This window comes from Zonotrichia albicollis, chromosome 34 (assembly GCF_047830755.1).
Source record: "Zonotrichia albicollis isolate bZonAlb1 chromosome 34, bZonAlb1.hap1, whole genome shotgun sequence".
Classification (NCBI taxonomy): Eukaryota; Metazoa; Chordata; class Aves; order Passeriformes; family Passerellidae; genus Zonotrichia; species Zonotrichia albicollis.
The window spans coordinates 1,778,227-1,798,793 of NC_133852.1; the positions used below are offsets into that span (position 1 = coordinate 1,778,227).

The 20,567-nt window shown below is 53.7% G+C and overlaps 2 protein-coding genes across 5 annotated transcripts in view; both read left to right on the forward strand.

The window, feature by feature from the left end:
- Positions 1-1,140: 1,140 nt before the first annotated feature.
- CDC42EP2 (CDC42 effector protein 2) lies at positions 1,141-12,457 on the forward strand. Of its 2 annotated transcripts, XM_074531280.1 has the most exons (4): positions 1,141-2,179; positions 2,218-2,317; positions 7,526-8,217; positions 9,086-12,457. In XM_074531280.1, exon 3 carries the CDS (start codon positions 7,542-7,544, stop codon positions 8,199-8,201), a length of 660 nt encoding a protein of 219 aa, XP_074387381.1. In that variant the 5' UTR covers positions 1,141-2,179; positions 2,218-2,317; positions 7,526-7,541; the 3' UTR covers positions 8,202-8,217; positions 9,086-12,457. The 2 variants fall into 2 exon arrangements, with proteins under 2 accessions (XP_074387381.1, XP_074387380.1); XM_074531279.1 differs by having other exon boundaries at positions 1,142-2,317.
- Positions 12,458-13,093: 636 nt separating this feature from the next.
- DPF2 (double PHD fingers 2) overlaps positions 13,094-20,567 on the forward strand; it is a 29,468-nt gene continuing 21,994 nt past the window's right edge. For all 3 annotated transcript variants that reach the window (XM_074531255.1, XM_074531254.1, XM_074531256.1), the window contains exons 1-3: positions 13,094-13,248; positions 15,925-16,085; positions 18,500-18,607. In XM_074531255.1, coding sequence (XP_074387356.1) covers positions 13,217-13,248; positions 15,925-16,085; positions 18,500-18,607 — 301 coding nt within the window. In that variant the 5' untranslated portion in view covers positions 13,094-13,216. The remainder of the gene's footprint in view (positions 13,249-15,924; positions 16,086-18,499; positions 18,608-20,567) is intronic.

Consider the following 20,567-nt stretch of genomic DNA (forward strand, 5'->3'; position numbering starts at 1 on the left):
TAATTTTATTTTATTTGGGATTTAATTTGGGAATTCCGAGGGTGCAGGGCAGGGCAGGGATCCGACCCCGCCGGGATTTTCCAGGTTCCATTTCCGGGAGAGGCCGAGGGAGCTCCGGGAGCTCCTGGGGAGGGAAACGGGGCCGGGACCGATCCCGAATCCGGACCCTGGCCCTGAGCCCGAATTCCAGCCCCGATCCCGAATTCCGGCCCCGATCCCAAATTCCGGCCCCCGATCCCGAATTCCAGCCCCGATCCCGAATTCCAGCCCCGATCCCAAATCCCAACCCCGATCCCAAATTCCGGCCCTGAGCCCAAATTCCAGCCCCGATCCCGAATTCCGGCCCCAGTCCCACACCTGGATCCTGATCCTGGTCCCAAATCCTGATCCCCAATCCCAAATCCCAGCCCTGATCCCGGCCCAGACCCCAAATCCCGGATTCCAGCCCCAATCCCAAATCCCCATCCTGGATCTGGATCCTGGTCCCGATCCCAAATCCAAATTTTGGATCCTGATCCTGAATCCCGGCCCCAATCCCAAATCCCGATCCCGATCCCGATCCCGGGCTCCGCAGGTGCCACCAGCGGGAATTCGGGAGGGGAAAAAGGGGAAAAAGGGGAAAAAGGGAAGGGAAGGGGAGGGGAGGGGAGGGGAGGGAAGGGAAGGGAAGGGAAGGGAAGGGAAGGGAAGGGGAGGGGAGGGGAGGGGAGGGAAGGGAAGGGAAGGGAAGGGAAGGGAAGGGAAGGACAGAACATTCTCATTCTCTCTCGGTGCCGCGGGCAGGGCGGGCAGAGCCTTCTCCTTTCCCCTTTTCCCGTTTCCCCCTCTGGAGCCCTCCCGGCCGCGCTCGGCGCTGTCGCTGCCCGGATTCCCATCCCGGACTCCCATCCCGGATTCCCATCCCGGACTCCCATCCCGGATTCCCATCCCGGACTCCCATCCCGGATTCCCATCCCGGACTCCCATCCCGGACTCCCATCCCGGACTCCCATCCCGGATTCCCATCCCGGATTCCCATCCCGGACTCCCATCCCGATCTCCCATCCCGGATTCCCATCCCGGATTCCCATCCCGGACTCCCGGCCCGGATTCCCATCCCGTGCTCCCATCCCGGATTCCCCGCCCGCATTTAAAGGGCCAGCAGCGATTCCTCCCTTTGATCGGGGGAAAAGAGCGGAACCTTCCCCCAGGGCCCCCCCGCCCGCTCCGCATCCCGGTTGGATTAACACAGAGCTTCATTAACACAGCGCTTCATTAACGCAGCGCTTCATTAACTCAGCGCTTCATTAACGCAGCGCTTCATTAACGCAGCGCTTCATTAACGCAGCGCTTCATTGGAGCCCTCCGGCTCCGCCCGCTCCCGGCTTAGAGCGGCTCCCGGCGGGGCCCCGGAACGGAACGGCCCCGGAACCGGCCCTGGATGCCTGAAATTGGCCCTGGAGCCCCGGAACGGCCCCGGAACCGCCCCCGGAGCCCCGGAATCCCTGGAAGAGCCCCGGGAACGGCCCCGGAGCAGCTCCCGAATCCCCGGAACGGGCCCGGGATCTGGAACGGCCCCGGATCCGCCTCGGAGCGGCCTCCGGAGCCCCGGAATAACCCCAGGAACGGCCCCGGATCCCGGCCCGGCGCTCTCCGGAGAATCCCCGCATTTCCGAACCCCTGAACTTCCAAAGCCTCCGATTTCTGAATCCCCGGATTTCCGAACCCCCGGATTCCTGAACCCCTGAATTTCCAAAGCCTCCGATTTCCGAACCCCCGGATTCCTGAACCGCTGGATTTCTGAATAATGGATTCCTGAACTCCCGGATTTCCGAATCCTTGGATTCCTGATTTTCTGAACCCCCGGATTTCCTGAATCTCCGGATTTCCGAACCCCCGGATTCCTGAATTTCCGAACCCCGGAATTTCCTGAATTCCCGAACCCCGGAATTTCCTGAATTCCCAGATTTCCGCATTTCCAAGGAGTGTCCGGGATCCCGAGCGGACTCCGAGCCCATCCCGGCCCCGGGGCCCGCTCCGGAGCCGCCGCTTTTCCCCCAATTTCGGGTTCGCTTTTCCCCAATTTCGCCTTTTCCTTTCCCGAATTTCGCCGTTTCTTTTCCCGAATTTCGCCTTTTCCCGAATTTCGCCGTTTCTTTTCCCGAATTTCGCCTTTTCCTTTCCCGAATTTCGCCGTTTCTTTTCCCGAATTTCGCTTTTTCCCGAATTTCGCCTTTTCTTTCCCGAATTTCGCCGTTTCCCGAGGTTTTCCCGGCCCTGCCATGGCTTTGCCAGCGCTGCGCTGCCCCCGGGCCGGAGCCGCCGCTGGATTCCCCAGGTGAGACGGGATCGGGGATTTTAATCACTTTTAATTCATTTTAATTAATTTTAATTCATTTTAACCCATTCATTCCGGTTTTAATCCATTTTAACCAATTCGTTCCCGGTTTGAATCCATTTTAACCATTCAATTCCCGGGTTTAATCGATTTAAATCAATTTCAGCCAATTCTTTCCCGTTTTAAATCAATTTTAACCATTCCGGCTTTTTCCGGGCCCCAAATGGGCAGGAAATTGGAATTTTGATGGGAAAAAGTAAAAATGTTGAGGTGCTGAAGCTCGAGGGGCTGAAAAGGAACAAAATTTCCCTGTAATTTATAAAAAACTCCCCAAATTCCTCCCAAACCAACCCCAAAATCCCCAAAACCGCTGGAAAAGGAGCGGGATTTCCTCCAGAGGACCCAGAATTGACGGAAAAAAGGGAAAATTCCTGAAATTTTCCTGGGTGGGAATCGAATCTGCTGATTCGGGCGATTCCAGGCTCGGAGTCCTGGAGCTCCTCCCACTCGGATCCGGGGAAAAACTTCCCTTTTTCCTGCTTTTCCCCCTTTTTTTCCTTGGTTTTTTCCTTGGTTTTTTTCCTGTTTTTTCCCTGTTTTTTCCCTGTTTTTCCTTGCTTTTTCCTTGGGTTTTTTTCCTGTTTTTTCCCTGGTTTCCCCCCATTTTTTTCCTGTTTTTTCCCCGTTTTCTTCATTCCTGACTCATCCTTTGGGGTCTCCTGGGATCTCAGGGATGGAAACTCCCAGAAATGAATTCTTCCTTGGATAATTCATTATCCTCCTTTCCCAGCTCATTTTCCACCTGTTTGGGATCTCCCTGGGGAGGGGATTCGGGGGCTGGGGCCTTCATCCCCATCATCATCATCATCATCATCATCATCCCCATCATCCTCATCCTCAGCCCCACCTGGGAACCCACATTTGTCCCCCCTATAATTCCATTTTATTCCCTACAAATCCATTTCTATTCCCCACAAACCCATTTTTCCCAAAAAAACCAATCCGTTTTTTCCGCTTTATTCCCTCCAAATCAGTTTCTTTCCCCCACAAACTCATTTCCCCCCAATAATTCCTTTTTCCCCCCTTCAAACCCATTTCTATTCCCTCCAAATCCACTTTCTTTCCCCACAAACCCATTTCCCCCAATCATTCCATTTCCCCCACCATTTTTCCCCTTTTCCCCTCCAATTCCCCATTTCCCGGTGCCGATCCCGGTTCCCAGGGCATCTCCCCGTCCCCAGCCCGGCGCCGCCGCCCCCCCCCGTCCGTCTGTCCGTCTGTCCGTCCGTCCGTCCGTCCGTCTGTCCGTCCGTCTGTCCCACGCTAATCCCGGGATCAGCGGCGCCGCTCGCTCGGCACCGTCAGCATTGGCCGGCCCGGAGCCGGGACCCGATCCGGGATCCAACCGGGATCCCTTCCCTGATCCTTGGATCCTCTCCCATCCCCAGATCCTTTCCCATTCCTGGATCCTCTCCCTTCTCTGATCTTTGGATCCTCTCCCTGATCCTTGGGATTAACCCAGGATCCTTCCCCATCCCTGGATCCTCTCCCTGATCCTTGGGATCCTCTCCCATCCCTGGATCCTCTCCCATCCCCAGATCCTTTCCCATCCCTGGATCCTCTCCCCATCCTGGGATCCTCTCCCCATTTTGGGATCTTCTCCCTCATCCCTGGAATCCACCCAGGATCCTTTCCCAATCCCGGGATCCTCTCCCTTCCCTGATCTTTGGATCCTCTCCCTGATCCTTGGGATCCTCTCCCATCCCTGGATCCTTTCCCATCCCTGGATCCTTTCCCCGATCCCCGGGATCCACCTGGGATCCTCTCCCCATTCCCTGGATCCTTTCCCTTCCCTGATCTTTGGATCCTCTCCCTGATCCTTGGGATTAACCCAGGATCCCTTCTCCATTCCTGGATCCTCTCCCTTCCCAGGATCCTCTCCCCATTTTGGGATCCTCTCCCTGATCCTTGGGATCCTCTCCCATCCCCAGATCCTTTCCCATCCCTGGATCCTTTCCCCGATCCCCGGGATCCACCCGGGATCCTCTCCCCATTCCCTGGATCCTTTCCCTTCCCTGATCCTTGGATCCTCTCCCTGATCCTTGGGATTAACCCAGGATCCTTCCCCATTCCTGGTTCCTCTCCCTTCCCAGGATCCTCTGCCCATTTTGGGATCCTCTCCCTGATTCTTGGGATCCTCTCCCATCCCCAGATCCTCTCCCCATCCCGGGATCCTCTCCCCATTTTGGGATCCTCTCCCATCCCCGGATCCTTTCCCATCCCTGGATCCTTTCCCTTCCCTGATCCTTGGATCCTCTCCCTGATCCCTGGGATCCACCCGGGATCCTTTCCCCATTCCTGGATCCTCTCCCATCTCTGATCCTTGGGATCCTCTCCCATCCCTGGATCCTCTCCCCATTCCCTGGATCCTTGGATCCTTTCCCTGATCTTTGGGATCGACCCAGGATCCTGTTCCCTTCCTAATCCCAGGACCCTCTCCCTGATCCTTGGGATCCTTCCCTTCCCTTCCCTTCCCTTCCCTTCCCTTCCCTTCCCTTCCCTTCCCTTCCCTTCCCTTCCCTTCCCTTCCCTTCCCTTCCCTTCCCTTCCCTTCCCTTCCCTTCCCTTCCCTTCCCTTCCCTTTTTCCCTTTTTCCCTTTTTCCCTTTTTCCCTTTTTCCCTTTTTCCCTTTTCCTTCCCCTTCCCTTCCCTCTCCCAAATTCCCGGCGGTGCCACCTTGGTCGGTAACGGGAAATGGGGGGAAAATGGGGGAAGAATTCCATAAAAACGGGAGAATCCCATAAAAACGGGAGAATCCCATAAAAACGGGAATAACGGGGGAGAATTCCATGAAAATGGGGAAAATTCCATGAAAACGGGGAAAATTCCATGAAAATGGGGAAAATTCCATGAAAATGGGGGAAATTCCATGAAAACGGGGAAAATTCCATGAAAATGGGGAAAATTCCATTAAAATGGGGGAGAATTCCATGAGAATGGGACAACAAGGGAGTATTCCCTCAAAACAGGGAATGATAAGGGAATATTCCATAAAATTGAGGGACAATGAGGGAGTGTTCCCTAAAAATGAGGGGTTATTCCCTAAAAACGGGATAATAAGGGAATATTCACTAAAAATGGGATAACAAGGGAATATTGACTAAAAATGGGTGATTATGAAGGAATATTCCTTAAAAACGGGGAATTATAAGGAAATATTCCCCAAAACCTGGGAACCATAAGGGAATGTTACCTAAAAATGGGGTAATAAGGGAATATTCCCCAAAACCAGAGAATTTTGAAGGAATATCCCCCAAAGGAATATCCCCCAAAGCCGAGAACAGGCAGGGCCAGGGCAGCTTTGGGCCGTGCAGGGAATCAATGGGGATTTTCCATCCCTCGTGCAGGGGAATCAATGGGGATTTTCCATCCCTCGGGGCATCGCTGCCGCTGCTGTTGTTGTGTTTGCAGCGACAAATCCTGCCCGGGAATTTGTCCCCAAATCCCTCTCAATGTCCCCGAATCCCTCGCGCTGCTCTGCCCTTTGCTGTTACAAAACCAGGCGTGGGTGGAATTTTTTTCCCCCTGAAAACTCGTGCTAAGGGTGAAAAGTTCCAGAACTTTCCATTGCTGATTTAACAGGGAACATTCTGGTGGCCCCAAACTCATTCCATTCCTTTTTTCTGGTGGCCCCAAACTCGTTCCATCCCTTTTTCTGATGGCCCCAAACTCGTTCCATCCCTTTTTTCTGATGGCCCCAAACTCGTTCCATCCCTTTTTTCTGATGGCCCCAAACTCGTTCCATCCCTTTTTTCTGGTGGCCCCAAACTCGTTCCATCCCTTTTTTCTGATGGCCCCAAACTCATTCCATCCCTTTTTTCTGATGGCCCCAAACTCGTTCCATCCCTTTTTTCTGGTGGCCCCAAACTCGTTCCATCCCTTTTTCTGATGGCCCCAAACTCGTTCCATCCCTTTTTCTGATGGCCCCAAACTCGTTCCATCCCTTTTTTCTGATGGCCCCAAACTCGTTCCATCCCTTTTTTCTGATGGCCCCAAACTCGTTCCATCCCTTTTTTCTGGTGGCCCCAAACTCGTTCTATCCCTTTTTTCTGATGGCCCCAAACTCGTTCCATCCCTTTTTTCTGGTGGCCCCAAACTCGTTCCATCCCTTTTTTCTGGTGGCCCCAAACTCGTTCTATCCCTTTTTTCTGATGGCCCCAAACTCGTTCCATCCCCTTTCCCCTCCCACTGAGGGATGGATTCATTCAGGGCACCAAAAGTTCCCATTTTTGCCCCGTTTCTCCCCAGAGCTGGAAAACCCAGCGCAGATTGAGCTGAGCTCAGAGTGAAACAGAGGAAACCCCAACTTCCTTCCCCTCGCGGCCCCAAATCTCCGAAATTTCTGGTTTTTACTTCAGCTGGGCGGGGCCGGGCAGAGAAAATCCCTTTTGGGTTCAAAACGCCTCTTTGCAGGATTCTGCTCTGCTGAGCTGCAACTCCTCCCTCACCCAAACCCGCATTTCCCTGGATCCCAGGGTTTGGGCAGTGATAGCACCACAGGGCAGGTCTGGGTTTGGTTCTGAGGAGCCGGAGCTGGGTTGGCTCTGAGGAGCTGGAGCTGGGTTGGCTCTGAGGGAGCTGGGTTGGTGCTGAGGAGCCGGAGCTGGGTTGGCTGAGGAGCTGGGTTGGTGCTGAGGAGCTGGAGCTGGGTTGGTGCTGAGGAGCTGGAGCTGGGTTGGTGCTGAGGAGCCGGAGCTGGGTTGGCTCTGAGGAGCCGGAGCTGGGTTGGTGCTGAGGAGCTGGAGCTGGGTTGGTGCTGAGGAGCTGGAGCTGGGTTGGCTCTGAGGAGCCGGAGCTGGGTTGGTGCTGAGGAGCTGGAGCTGGGTTGGTGCTGAGGAGCTGGAGCTGGGTTGGCTCTGAGGGAGCTGGGTTGGTGCTGAGGAGCCGGAGCTGGGTTGGTGCTGAGGAGCTGGAGCTGGGTTGGTGCTGAGGAACAGGAGCTGGGTTGGCTGAGGAGCAGGAGCTGGGTTGGTGCTGAGGAGCCGGAGCTGGGTTGGTGCTGAGGAACAGGAGCTGGGTTGGCTGAGGAGCAGGAGCTGGGTTGGCTCTGAGGAGCTGGAGCTGGGTTGGTGCTGAGGAGCCCGAGCTGAGGTTTCACCGTAGCTGAGGTTTCACCCGAGCTGAGGCTTCTCCCCTCCCGCCCCCCAGGCCCTCCTGAGGCGCCATGGCCACCAAGGTGCCCATCTACCTGAAGCGCGGCAGCCGCAAGGGCAAGAAGGAGAAGCTGCGGGACCTCCTCTCGTCGGACATGATCAGCCCCCCCCTGGGCGACTTCCGCCACACCATCCACGTGGGCAGCGGCGGCCGCGCCGACACCTTCGGGGACATCTCCTTCCTGCAGGGCAAGCTGCACCTGCTGCCGTGCGGGGACGGTGACACCGGTGAGGGTACGCCGCCGGCGCCCTTCGAGTTCTCACGTGCGGCCACCATGGCGGGCGGGCAGGCGGGCGCCGCGGCGCCGTCGCCGCTGCTCAAAAACGCCATCTCGCTGCCCGTGCTCGGCGCCGCCCAGGCCCTCACCCTGCCCCTGCCCGCGGCGCCGGCGCCGCCCAAACCGCCGCGGCTGCACCTGGACGAGGCCGCGGCACCGTCGCCATCGTCGCCGCCATCATCATCATCGTCACCGCCGCCATTGTCATCACCATCGTCGGTGTCACCATCGCATCCCGCCAACGGCGACGCCGAGCCCCTGCTGTCGCACGCCGGCTCGCTGCTGTCCCTGCACGTGGACCTGGGCCCGTCCATCCTGGAGGATGTGCTGCAGGTCATGGACCGGCACCAGGCCGAGCGCGGCGCCGCCGCCCGGGCCCAGATCCTGACGTGAGCCGGGAGCGCGCACGGTGAGGAGGAGGAGGGAGGGTTTGGGGTGTGGATCGCAGATTCCAGCTTGGATTTTGGGTGTTTTTTGGGTTGTGGATCTCAGATTCCAGCTTGGGTGAAGGTGGCACCATTGGGAAATGGATGGTGAGGATGAGGATGATGGAGGATTGGGGGTGTGGATCTCAGATTCCAGCCTGGGTGAAGGCTTTGGGAAATGCACGGTGAGGATGAGGATGAGGGAGGATTTTGGGTGTTTTTTGAGGATGAGGATGGAGAAAGATTTTGGGTGTTTTTTGGGTTGTGGATCTCAGATTCCAGCTTGGGTGAAGGTGGCACCATTGGGAAATGGATGGTGAGGATGAGGATGAGGATGGAGGATTTGGGGTGTGGATCTCAGATTCCAGCTTGGGTGAAGGCGTTGGGAAATGGATGGTGAGGGTGGAGGAGGATTTTGGGTGGTTTTTGAGGATGAGGATGGATTTTGGGGGTCTTTTTGGGATGTGGATCTCCGATTCCAGTTTGGGAAATGGACGGTGAGGATGAGGATGGAGGAGGATTTTGGGTGGTTTCAGATGTGGATCTCAGATTCCAGCTTGGGTGAAGGTGGCACCATTGGGAAATGGATGGTGAGGATGAGGATGAGGATGGAGGAGGATTTGGGGTGGTTTTGGATGTGGATCTCAGAGTCCAGCCTGGGTGAAGGTGGCACCATTGGGAAATGGATGGTGAGGATGAGGATGGAGGATTTTGGGTGTTTTTGGAGGATGAGGGTCTCGGGTTGCAGCTTTGATTTTGGGTGGTTTTGGAGGATGAGGATGGAGCATTTTGGGTGTTTTTTGGACGTGGATCTCAGATTCCAGCTCGGATTCTCCCCTTTCCTCTCTCCAGGTGAGGGTTCAGCCTCAGGGGAGAAGCAGAGAGACCCTCGAGCTCTGCTCAGCGCCCTCCTCCTGACCAGGGAAACGCGGCCGTCGGACCCAACGTCATCCCCCAAACTTTTGGGGTGAATTCCCAGAGATTCGGGCCAGGAGGATTCGATTCAGTCAGACCCAAAGTCATCCCTCAATTTTTGGTGTGAATTCCCAAAGATTCGGGCCAGGAGGATTCGATTCAGTCAGACCCAAAGTCATCCCTCAATTTTTGGTGTGAATTCCCAAAGATTCCGGCCAGGAGGATTCGATTCTGACGCTTTTGGGGTGAATTCCCAAAGATTCCGGCCAGGAGGATTCAGTCGATTCAGTCGGACCCAAAATCCAGAATCGAGGGATTCGATTCTGACACTTTTGGGGTGAATTCCCAGAGATTCGGGCCAGGATTCAATTCCATCAGACCCAAAGTCATCCCCCAAACTTTTGGTGTGAATTCCCAAAGATTCCGGCCAGGAGGATTCGATTCTGACGCTTTTGGGGTGAATTCCCAGAGACTCCGGCCAGGATTCAATTCCATCAGACCTAAAGTAATCCCCCAAACTTTTGGGGTGAATTCCCAGGGATTCCGGCCAGGATTCAATTCCATCAGACCCAAAGTCATCCCCAAACTTTTGGGGTGAATTCCCAGGGATTGGGGCCAGGAGAACTCGGGGGCACGGCGGGGTTTGCTCTGAACCCCCTGGGCTGCCTGAACCTCACCCTCTGCTCCGGGAAATCCTCGGGAACCCCACGGATGGGGCCGGGATCCCCGAGGGGTTCCTGATTCAGGAACTCAATCCATGGAGGAGCCAAACCCCCAAACTGGGTGAACTGGGTGAACTGGGAATCCTCGAGGAGAAGCAGAACCAACCAGGAACCCCCCAGGCGGATCCTGGAATGGGGGATCCATCCCGGATTGTGTGGGATGCTGGGGTGATCCCAGCTGGATTTTGGGCAATATCCCAATTTAAGGACAAAACCCCCCTGGAATCACTGCTGGAGCCCCACGGGACAGGGGGGCACCGCCTTGGCCGGGCTGCTGCCCCCCATCCCCTCCTTTCACCCATTTCGGGCGGTTTGAGCCCAAAACCCGGCCGGGATCTGCCCCTCTGACCCCGCTGGTGCTGCTCCTCACTGCCTGGCCCGTCTGATTGAGATTATCTGCCTAATGACTCATTAGATTCTCGTTAACGAACCCTTGTCCCGCCTCTTCCTTCCCCTCCCCCCCTGCGCCGCCAAACCCGAGGCACTTTGGGTGCAAACGCCCAGAATTTGGGGATAAACCCATCAAAAAAGGAACAAACTGAGGTTAATTAAGCTCAATCAGGTTTAATTGCTATTTAGTCCAACTCCTCCCTGCCCTAAACTCTTTTCTCCCCACACCCTCTGTGCACGTTTTATTTATTTTGGGGATTTTTCCTCCCCAAACCAATTCCAGCTGTTTCAGAACCTCCTCGTTTGTGGTTAATTAACCCCAGGGATGTTTGTGATTAATTAAGCAGAGATTGGGACGGGGACGTGGCTCTGAGTCCCCTCCTGAGGGAAAGGGGCCAGAACGGCTCCTTTTGGGCCCAGAACGGCTCCTTTTGGGCTTTCTGTGCTTTGGGGCTTTTCCAGCACGGCTGGGTCGGGACAGCGGGGATGGATTTGGTTTTTTTCCCTGGATTTCACCCCAATTTTCCTGGGTTTTCCACCTTAATCAGTGATTTAAAGCTGGAGCTGTTTGTGCCCCACCTCGGCGCAGGAATTGCGAAATCGGCGCTGCCGGAGATGTTTCGAAATAACCAAAATCTGCCAAAATCCCCTTTTTTTTTCCTGTTTTGTCCCTTTTCTCACCCAGATTTTTCCACTTCCACAACTCAGGGCTGAATTTTGGGGTGTTCCAGCTTTAATTTGGGACCTTGTTCACCCCTTTTTCTTCCCCCATTCATCCCTCTCTGCTCCAGTCCTGGAAAAGCTCCTTTAATTTGCTAAATTTGGGGCTTTTTACCATTAAAAAAAAGTTGATTTTGCTTTTCTCACCCCTCTCCTCCTTCCTCACCTCCCTGCTAAAAACCCCTGAAATTATCCCCAAAATTATTGTTATTATCCCTGAAATTACCCCAAATATCACTTTATCCCTGAATTATTTTTTCCACTATCTCATCTGCAAAAACACCAAATTCCCTAATTAATTTTCAATTAACGAATAAATCATTTGGGATCCCTTTCCGCAGGACTGGAGCCTCCTTCACTTCTCCCCTAATTAACCCCTCCCCAAATTAATGATTTATTCCAGCCACTGTTGCCAAACTCGCTGATTTACTCCCAGTTCCAAGAATTTGAGTCTCAATTCCAAGAATTTGAGTCATCCATGACTCAGCGCCCGCTGCCCCTCCCTTTCTGGGGAGTTTATGGCGGAATCAATCGAGACGGGGATCGTTAATTCATTAATTAACTTCCTCGTTTATCCCGGGATTTCCGGGCAGGGGATTAACGCCGCCCACGCCGGGATTACCGGCAGGAGGAGGAGGAGGAGGAGGAGGGAGGAAGGTTTGACCTTGGGGGAAAGAAAAGGCAAATTCTCAACAAAAAGGAAAAAAAACACAGGTGGGATGTGGAAGTAAGGAGGAAAAATAGAGAGGAATTCACCTGGAAATGAGGAACTCACCTCAAAATGAGGAACTCACCTGGAAATGAGGAACTCACCTGGAAGTGAAGAACTCACCTGGAAATGCAGAATTCACCTGGAAGTTGACCTCAAACCACGCTCACCGTGGGGTCTGTGGGTGACCCCTGTCCTGAGGGATGAATTTGGGGATATTTGGTTAATTCAGGTTTGATAAAAAGGGAGAAAAGCTCAAAAATGGGGTCTGTGGGTGATCTCTGCCCTGGAGAATGAATCTGGGGGAATTGGGTTAATTCGGGTTTGATAAAAAGGGAAAAGAGCTCAAAAATGGGAATTTTTGGCAGGAAGAGACATAAGGAATCTGGGGAGATTTGGGATCTGAGGGATTCATCCTCACTTATCCCTAATTTCACTCTTTCCTGGCCTTCATTTATCCCCCATCCCGAATTTATCCCTCATTTCCATCCCAACCCTCACCTCCCTTTCCATTTTATCCCCCAAACCTTCTCCATCCCTTCCTTTCCCCATTTCCCTTTCCATTCTGCATCTTCTCACTCCTCTCCATGGAAAGGTTCAGATTGAAAAAGACCTTTGGGATCATCGAATCCAACCTGGTCACCCCTGAACGGTCCCCATGTGCCACATCCAGGCTTTTTTTGGGATAATTCCAGGACAGCAATTCCACATCTCAGGGTGGGACAACCCTTTTCAGGAATTTCCCTCAATAAATCTTCCCTGATCCAACTCGAGGCTGTTCCCTCTTGTTTTATCCAGCGGGAGAAGGGATTTCACTCCCGGTCTCATTCCAGGGAATTGTTGGGAGCAATGGGGTCTCTCAATCCTCCTTTTTCCAGGATAAACCCCTCATCCTCTACCATCGTTTTCCCTCAATTTCTGTCCATTTCTCCCTCACCCTCCTGCCTTGTTCTCTCCCAATTTTTCCCTCATTCTCCCCCATCTTGTCGCTCATTCCCCATTATTTACGCCCTCACTCTGCCCCCTCCATTTCTCCCCTCAGTCTCCCCCTCCATCTCCTCCTTATTCTCCCCCCATACCCCTCACTCTGCCTCCCTCCTTCATCCCCATGCCCTCCCTTTCTCCCCGTACCTTCTTCCATCCCTTTCTCTTGGATTTTCTCATTTTCCGTGCATTTTCCCCCTCAGATCCTTTTCCCGCCATTTTTCCCCTCAGACTTTCGCCCCCCCACTCCCCCTTTTCCCGCCCTTTTCCGCGCACGCGCGCTGCGCACAGCGCCCCCCAGCGGCCGGGAGGACTCCCCGCTCCCTTCCCCCGGCCCTCCCTCTCCTCCCTCTCCCTCCGCCTCCTCTTTCTCCACCCTTCCCTCTCCCCGCTCCTCCTCCTCCTCCTCCCTCCATCCTTCTCCTTCCTCCTCCTCTTCCTCCTCCTCCTCTTCCTCCTCCTCCTCCTCCTCCTCCCTCTCCCCGCCCCTCCCGCCCCTCCCTCCGCGCACGCGCCCCGCGGCGCCCCGGCGGCGGAGCCAAGATGGCGGCGGTGGTTCAGAATGTGGTCAAGCTGTGAGTGCGGGTCCCCCCCACCTCCCCGGTCTCCCCCTGCGGCGCGGGAATGGTGCGGCCCGGCCGGGCGCGGGAAGCGAGGCCCCCGCTTCAGCCCCGCGCGCCGGACGGGACCAAGTGGGCGGGGAGGGGGGAAGCGACACGCGCGCATTGTTCGCGGTGAACTTTGCTGAGGGGAGCGTTGAGGACACCCCAAAATCCTCCCCAGCACCGGGAGGCCGCAGAGACTTGAGGGGGAGAGAGCTTGGGAGGGTCCGGGGGGGGTCCCCCATGTCTGGCCCTGAGAGGGTCCTGGAGAGGGCAAAGCCGGGGGATTCGTCCCTGTAAAATTCCTTTTAAAATTCCCTTTAAAATTCCCTGTATTGTATCCGTGTGCTTCCTCATGGATCCCTGAACTCCGTGTGCGAGCGTCCTGTAGAGGCCAAGGACGGGGGAGTCATCCCGACACATCCCTGTGCATCCCTGGAGATTCCCTGTCCATCCTTGAATATCCCCGAATATCCCTAAATATCCCTAAATATCTCTAAATATCCCTAAATATCCCTGTACGTTCCCTGTTCATTCCTGCACTACTTCCCTGTGCATCCCAGCCGGAGCGTCCTGTGGAGGCCGAGCTGAGGGGGAGCCTTCCCTGTACTTCCCTCTAAATCCTCGTATTTCCCTCAAAATCCCTGTATCTCCCTCAAAATCCTCGTATTTCCCTGTATATTCCTGCACTTCCTTCTAATTCCCTGTATTTCTCTTTAAATCCCCGCATTTCTCTGTGTATTGCTGTATTTCTCTCTAAATCTCTGTATTTCCTGTAAATCTCTGTATTTCCCTCTAAATCCCTGCATTTTCCTGTCCGTCCCTTTGCTCCATCTCTTCTTTTCCTGCCCTTCTCTTCCCATCCCTGTGAGTGTCCTGGGCAAGCCAAGGAATGGGAAGTTGGGCGCTTTATCCCTGAGATTCTGCAGGATTTTATCCCTGATATTCTCCAGGATTTCATCCCTCAGGGTTTCCAGGTTCAACCTGAGGGTTTCCACGTTTATTCCTCATGGTTTCCAGGTTTATCCCTGAGAGTTTCCAGGTTTATTCCTGAGAGTTTCCAGGTTTATTCCCCAAGATTTCCAGGTTTATCCCTCATGGTTTCCAGGTTTATTCCTGAGGGTTTCCAGGTTTATTCCCCAAGATTTTCAGGTTTATCCCTCAGGGTTTCCAGGTTCATCCCTGAGGGTTTCCACGTTTATTCCTCAGGGTTTTCCTGTTCATCCCTGGTGGTTTCCAGGTTTATCCCTGGTGGTTTCCAGGTTTATCCCTGGTGGTTTCCAGGTTTATCCCTGATCTCCTCCAGGATTTCATCCCTGAGTCTCTGCAGTTGTATCTCTGACATTCTCCTGGCATCCCTGAGAGATTCCCCATTCCCTGCCAATCCCAATGCCAATCCAGTGCCATTCCCTGTGCCATTCCCTGTGCCATTCCTGTGCCATTCCCTGTGCCATTCCTGTGCCATTCCCTGTGCCATTCCCTGTGCCAATCCTGTGCCATTCCCTGTGCCAATCCAGTGCCAATCCCTGCCATTCCCAGTGCCAATCTCTGCCATTCCCTGTGCCATTCCCTGCGCCAATCCGTGCTGTTCCCTGTGCCAATCCAGTGCCATTCCCTGTGCCATTCCCAGTGCCAATCCCTGCCATTCCCTGTGCCATTCCCTGTGCCATTCCCTGCTATTCTCAGTGCCAATCCCTGCCATTCCCAGCACTAATCCCTGCCATTCCCTGTGCCATTCCCTGCCATTCCCAGTGCCATTCCCTGCCATTCCCTGTGCCATTCCCAATGCCATTCCCTGCCATTCCCTGTGCCAATCCCTGTGCCATTCCCTGCCATTCCCTGTGCCAATCCCTGTGCCATTCCCTGCCATTTCCTGTGCCATTCCCAATGCCATTCCCTGCCATTCCCTGTGCCAATCCCTGTGCCATTCCCTGCCATTCCCTGTGCCAATCCCTGTGCCATTCCCTGCCATTTCCTGTGCCATTCCCAATGCCATTCCCTGCCATTCCCTGTGCCATTCCCTGTGCCATTCCCAATGCCATTCCCAGTGCCATTCCCTGCCATTCCCAATGCCATTCCCTGCCATTCCCAATGCCATTCCCTGTGCCATTCCCAATGCCATTCCCAGTGCCATTCCCTGCCATTCCCAATGCCATTCCCTGCCATTCCCTGCCAATCCCTGTGCCATTCCCAATGCCATTCTCAATGCCATTCCCTGCCATTCCCTGTGCCATTCCCTGTGCCATTCCCTGCCAATCCCTGCCATTCCCAATGCCATTCCCTGCCATTCCCTGTGCCAATCCCTGTGCCATTCCCTGCCATTCCCTGTGCCATTCCCTGTGCCATTCCCAATGCCATTCCCAATGCCAATCCCAATGCCATTCCCAGTGCCATTCCCAATGCCATTCCCAATGCCATTCCCTGCCATTCCCTGTGCCATTCCCAATGCCATTCCCTGCCATTCCCAGTGCCATTCCCTGCCATTCCCTGTGCCATTCCCTGCCATTCCCTGTGCCATTCCCAATGCCAATCCCAATGCCATTCCCTGCCATTCCCTGTGCCATTCCCCGTGCCATTCCCTATGCCATTCCCAATGCCAATCCCAGTGCCAATCCCTGCCATTCCCAATGCCATCCGGTGCCGTTGCAGGCTGGGCGAGCAGTACTACCGGGACGCCATGGAGCAGTGCCACAGCTACAACGCGCGGCTCTGCGCCGAGCGCAGCGTGCGCCTGCCCTTCCTGGACTCGCAGACCGGCGTGGCCCAGAGCAACTGCTACATCTGGATGGAGAAACGGCACCGCGGGCCCGGTACGGCACCGGGAACACACCGGGAACACACCGGGAACACACCGGGAATGGCACCGGGAATGGCAGCGGGAACAGGCTGGGAATGGCAGCGGGAACAGGCTGGGAATGGCACCGGGAACAGGCCGGGAACACACCGGGAACAGGCTGGGAATGGCACCGGGAACAGGCTGGGAATGGCACCGGGAACACACCGGGAACAGGCTGGGAATGGCAGCGGGAACAGGCTGGGAATGGCACCGGGAATGGCACCGGGAATGGCACCGGGAACAGGCTGGGAATGGCACCGGGAATGGCAGCGGGAATGGCACCGGGAACACACTGGGAATGGCACCGGGAACAGGCTGGGAATGGCACCGGGAACAGGCTGGGAATGGCACTGGGAATGGCACCGGGAACAGGCTGGGAATGGCACCGGGAACACACCGGGAACAGGCTGGGAATGGCACCGGGAATGGCACCGGGAATGGCACCGGGAATGGCACCGGGAACAGGCTGGGAATGGCGCCGGGAACGGAACTGGGAACGGGCTGGGAGTGGCACCGGGAACAGGCTGGGAATGGCACCGGGAACGGGCTGGGAATGGCACCGGGAATGGCACCGGGAACGGGCTGGGAACGGCACCGGGAACAGGCTGGGAATGGCACCGGGAACACACCGGGAACAGGCTGGGAATGGCACCGGGAACGGGCTGGGAATGGCACCGGGAATGGCACCGGGAACGGGCTGGGAATGGCACCGGGAACGGGCTGGGAATGGCACCAGGAACACACCGGGAATGGCACCGGGAATGGGCTGGGAATGGCACCGGGAACACACCGGGAATGGCACCGGGAACGGGCTGGGAATGGCACCGGGAACGGGCTGGGAATGGCACCGGGAACAGGCTGGGAATGGCACCGGGAACAGGCTGGGAATGGAACCGGGAACAGGCTGGGAATGGCAGGGAGATGGTGGGGGAATGGTAGGAAACGATAGGGAACAGCAGGAGAACGATGGGGAAATAGCAGAGAAATTCTGGGAAACATTGGGGAAATGATGGGGAAAGAATCGGTAAATGATGGGAAGCATTGGGGAAATGATTGGGAAATAACACGGAAATGATGGGGAAACAATGGGGGAATCATGTCAGAATGGTGGGAAACAGTGGGGAAATAACAGGGAAAATATGGGGAAGTGATGGGAGAGTGGTGGGAAACAGCAGGGAAATTCTGGGAAACAAGGGAAATGATGGGGAAAGAATAGGTAAATTCTGGGAAACAGCGGGGAAATGATGGGAAACAACAGGGAAATTGTGGGAAACGGTGGGGAAGTGATGGAAACGATAGGGAACAGCAGGAGAACTATGGGGAAATAGCAGGGAAAATATGAGAAACATTGGGGAAACGATTGGGAAATAACACGGAAATGATGGAAAGTGATGGGGAAACAATGGGGGAATCATGTCAGAATGGTGGGAAACAGTGGGAGAACAGTGGGGAAATAACAGGGAAATTGTGGGAAACAGTGGGGAAGTAATGGGAGAGTGGTGGGAAACAGCAGGGAAATTCTGGGAAACAAGGGAAATTATGGGGAAAGAATCGGTAAATTCTGGGAAACAGTGGGGGAATGATGGGAGAATGGTGGGAAGTTATGGGAAACTGTTGGGAGAACAATGGGGAAATAACAGGGAAATTCTGGGAAACAACAGGGAAATTGTGGGAAGCGGTGGGGAAGTGATGGGAAACAATGGGGAACAGCAGGAGAACAATGGGGAAATAGCAGGGAAATTCTGGGAAACATTGGGGAAATGATGGGAGAATGGTGGGAAACCATGGGAGGAAACCATGGGAGGATAATGGGAGAAACACCAGGAAAATATGAGGAAAACAGTGGCAAAACAGCGGGAAAATGGTGGGGAAATGGGGAAAACACTGGAAAAAACAGCAGGAAAACGGTGGGGAAATGGGGAAAAAGGGAAACCAGCAGGAAAACAACGGGGAAACGGTGGGGGAAAAGGGAAAACATCAGGATCGTTCCTGGGGGTTTTATCAGACCCTGGGATCGTTCCCATGAGTTTTATCAGAATCTGGGATAACTCCCATGAGTTTTATTGGAACCTGGGATAATTCCCATGAGTTTTATTGGAACCTGGGATAATTCCCATGAGTTTTATCAGATCCTGGGATAACTCCCATGAGTTTTATCAGAATCTGGGATAACTCCCATGAGTTTTATCAGACCCTGGGATGGTTCCTGGGGGTTTTATCAGACCCTGGGATAACTCCCATGAGTTTTATCAGAACCTGGGGTCATTCCCATGAGTTTTATCGGAACCTGGGATAACTCCCATGAGTTTTATCAGACCCTGGGGTGGTTCCCGGGGGTTTTGCCCCTCCCAGGCCGGGTTTTGGGGCATTTTGTGCCGTTTTCCCCAGGTCTGGCAGCAGGGCAGCTCTACTCGTACCCGGCGCGGCGCTGGCGCAAGAAACGGCGCGCGCACCCGCCCGAGGACCCGCGGCTCTCCTTCCCCTCCATCAAACCCGGTAATTCCTCAGTTCCTGCTCACTTCCTGCAGTTCCACCTGCATCCCTCACCCAGCATGGTTTTCCCCGTTTTTTCATTAATTTTCCCCGTTTTTTTCTGGGTTTTTTCCCCATTTTTCCCTGTACCCAGATGCAGGGCAGGCACTGAAGGAAGAGGGGATGCTCTCCCGTTTTTCTCTGAATTTTTCCCCATTTTTCTCTGGGTTTCTCCCCATTTTTCTCTGGGTTTTTTCCCCATTTTTCTCTGGGTTTTTCTCCATTTTCCCCCCATTGTTTTATGCCCATTTTCTCCCATTGTTTATCCCTGTTTTCTCTGAATTTTCCCCCATTTTTCTCTGTTTTTTTCTCCATTTTTCTCTGGGTTTTTTCCCATTTTCCTCTGGGTTTTTTTTCCCCATTTTCCCCTTCTGTTTTTCCCCATTTTCCTCTGGGTTTTTTCCCCATTTTTCTCTTGGTTTTTTCCCATTTTCCTCTGGGTTTTTTTCCCCATTTTCCCCTTCTGTTTTTCCCCATTTTTCTCTGGGTTTTTTCCCCATTTTCCCCTTCTGTTTTTCCCCATTTTCCTCTGGGTTTCCCCCCATTTTTCTCTGGTTTTTTCCCCATTTTTCTCTGGGTTTTTCTCCATTTTCCCCCCCATTGTTTTATCCCCGTTTTTCCCCATTGTTTATCCCCATTTTCCTCTGGGTTTTTCCCCATTTTCCCCTTCTGTTTTTCCCCATTTTTCTCTTGGTTTTTTCCCATTTTCCTCTGGGTTTTTTTCCCCATTTTCCCCTTCTGTTTTTCCCCATTTTTCTCTGGGTTTTTTCCCCATTTTTCTCTGGGTTTCTCCTCATTTTTCTCTGGGTTTCCCCCCATTTTTCTCTGGGTTTTTCCCCATTTTTCTCTGGGTTTTTTCTCCATTTTTCTCTGGTTTTTTCCCCATTTTTCTCTGTCTTTTTCTCCATTTCCCCCTTCTGTTTTTCCCCATTTTCCTCTGGGTTTTTTCCCCATTTTTCTCTTGGTTTTTTCCCATTTTCCTCTGGGTTTTTTTCCCCATTTTCCCCTTCTGTTTTTCCCCATTTTTCTCTGGGTTTTTCTCCATTTTCCCCCCATTGTTTTATCCCCGTTTTTCCCCATTGTTTATCCCCGTTTTCCTCTGGGTTTTCCCCCATTTTTCTCTGGGTTTTCCCCATTTTTCTCTGGGTTTTTTCCCATTGTTTTCTGGGTTTCTCCCCATTTCCCCCTGTTGTTTTTCCCTGTTTTTCCCTGGGTTTTCCCCCATTTTTCTCTGTTTTTTCCCCTTTTCCCCCTGCTGTTTTTCCCCATTTTTCTCTGTGTTTTTTCCCATTTTTCTCTGTTTTTTTCCCCATTTTTCCCTGTACCCAGATGCAGGGACGGCACTGAAGGAAGAGGGGCTGCTCTCCCGTTTTTCTCTGAATTTTTCCCCATTTTTCTCTGGGTTTCTCCTCATTTTCCTCTGGGTTTTTTTTCCCCATTTCCCCCTTCTGTTTTCCTCATTTTTCTCTGGATTTTTCCTCATTTTTCTCTGGGTTTTTCTCCATTTTCCCCCCATTGTTTTATCCCCGTTTTCCCCCACTGTTTATCCCCATTTTTCTCTGGGTTTTTCCCCATTTCCCCCTTCTGTTTTCCCCATTTTTCTCTGGGTTTTTTTTCTCCATTTTTCTCTAGTTTTTTTCCCCATTTTTCTCTGGGGTTTTTCCCCATTTTTCTCTGAGTTTTTCCCCATTTTTCTCCGAGTTTTTTCCCCTTTTCCCCCTGCTGTTTTTCCCCATTTTTCTCTGGGTTTTTTCCCATTTTTCTCTGGTTTTTTCCCCATTTTTCCCTGTACCCAGATGCAGGGCAGGCACAGAAGGAAGAGGGGATGCTCTCCCGTTTTTCTCTGAATTTTTCCCCATTTTTCTCTGGGTTTCTCCTCATTTTCCTCTGGGTTTTTTCTCCATTTTCCCCTTCTGTTTTTCCC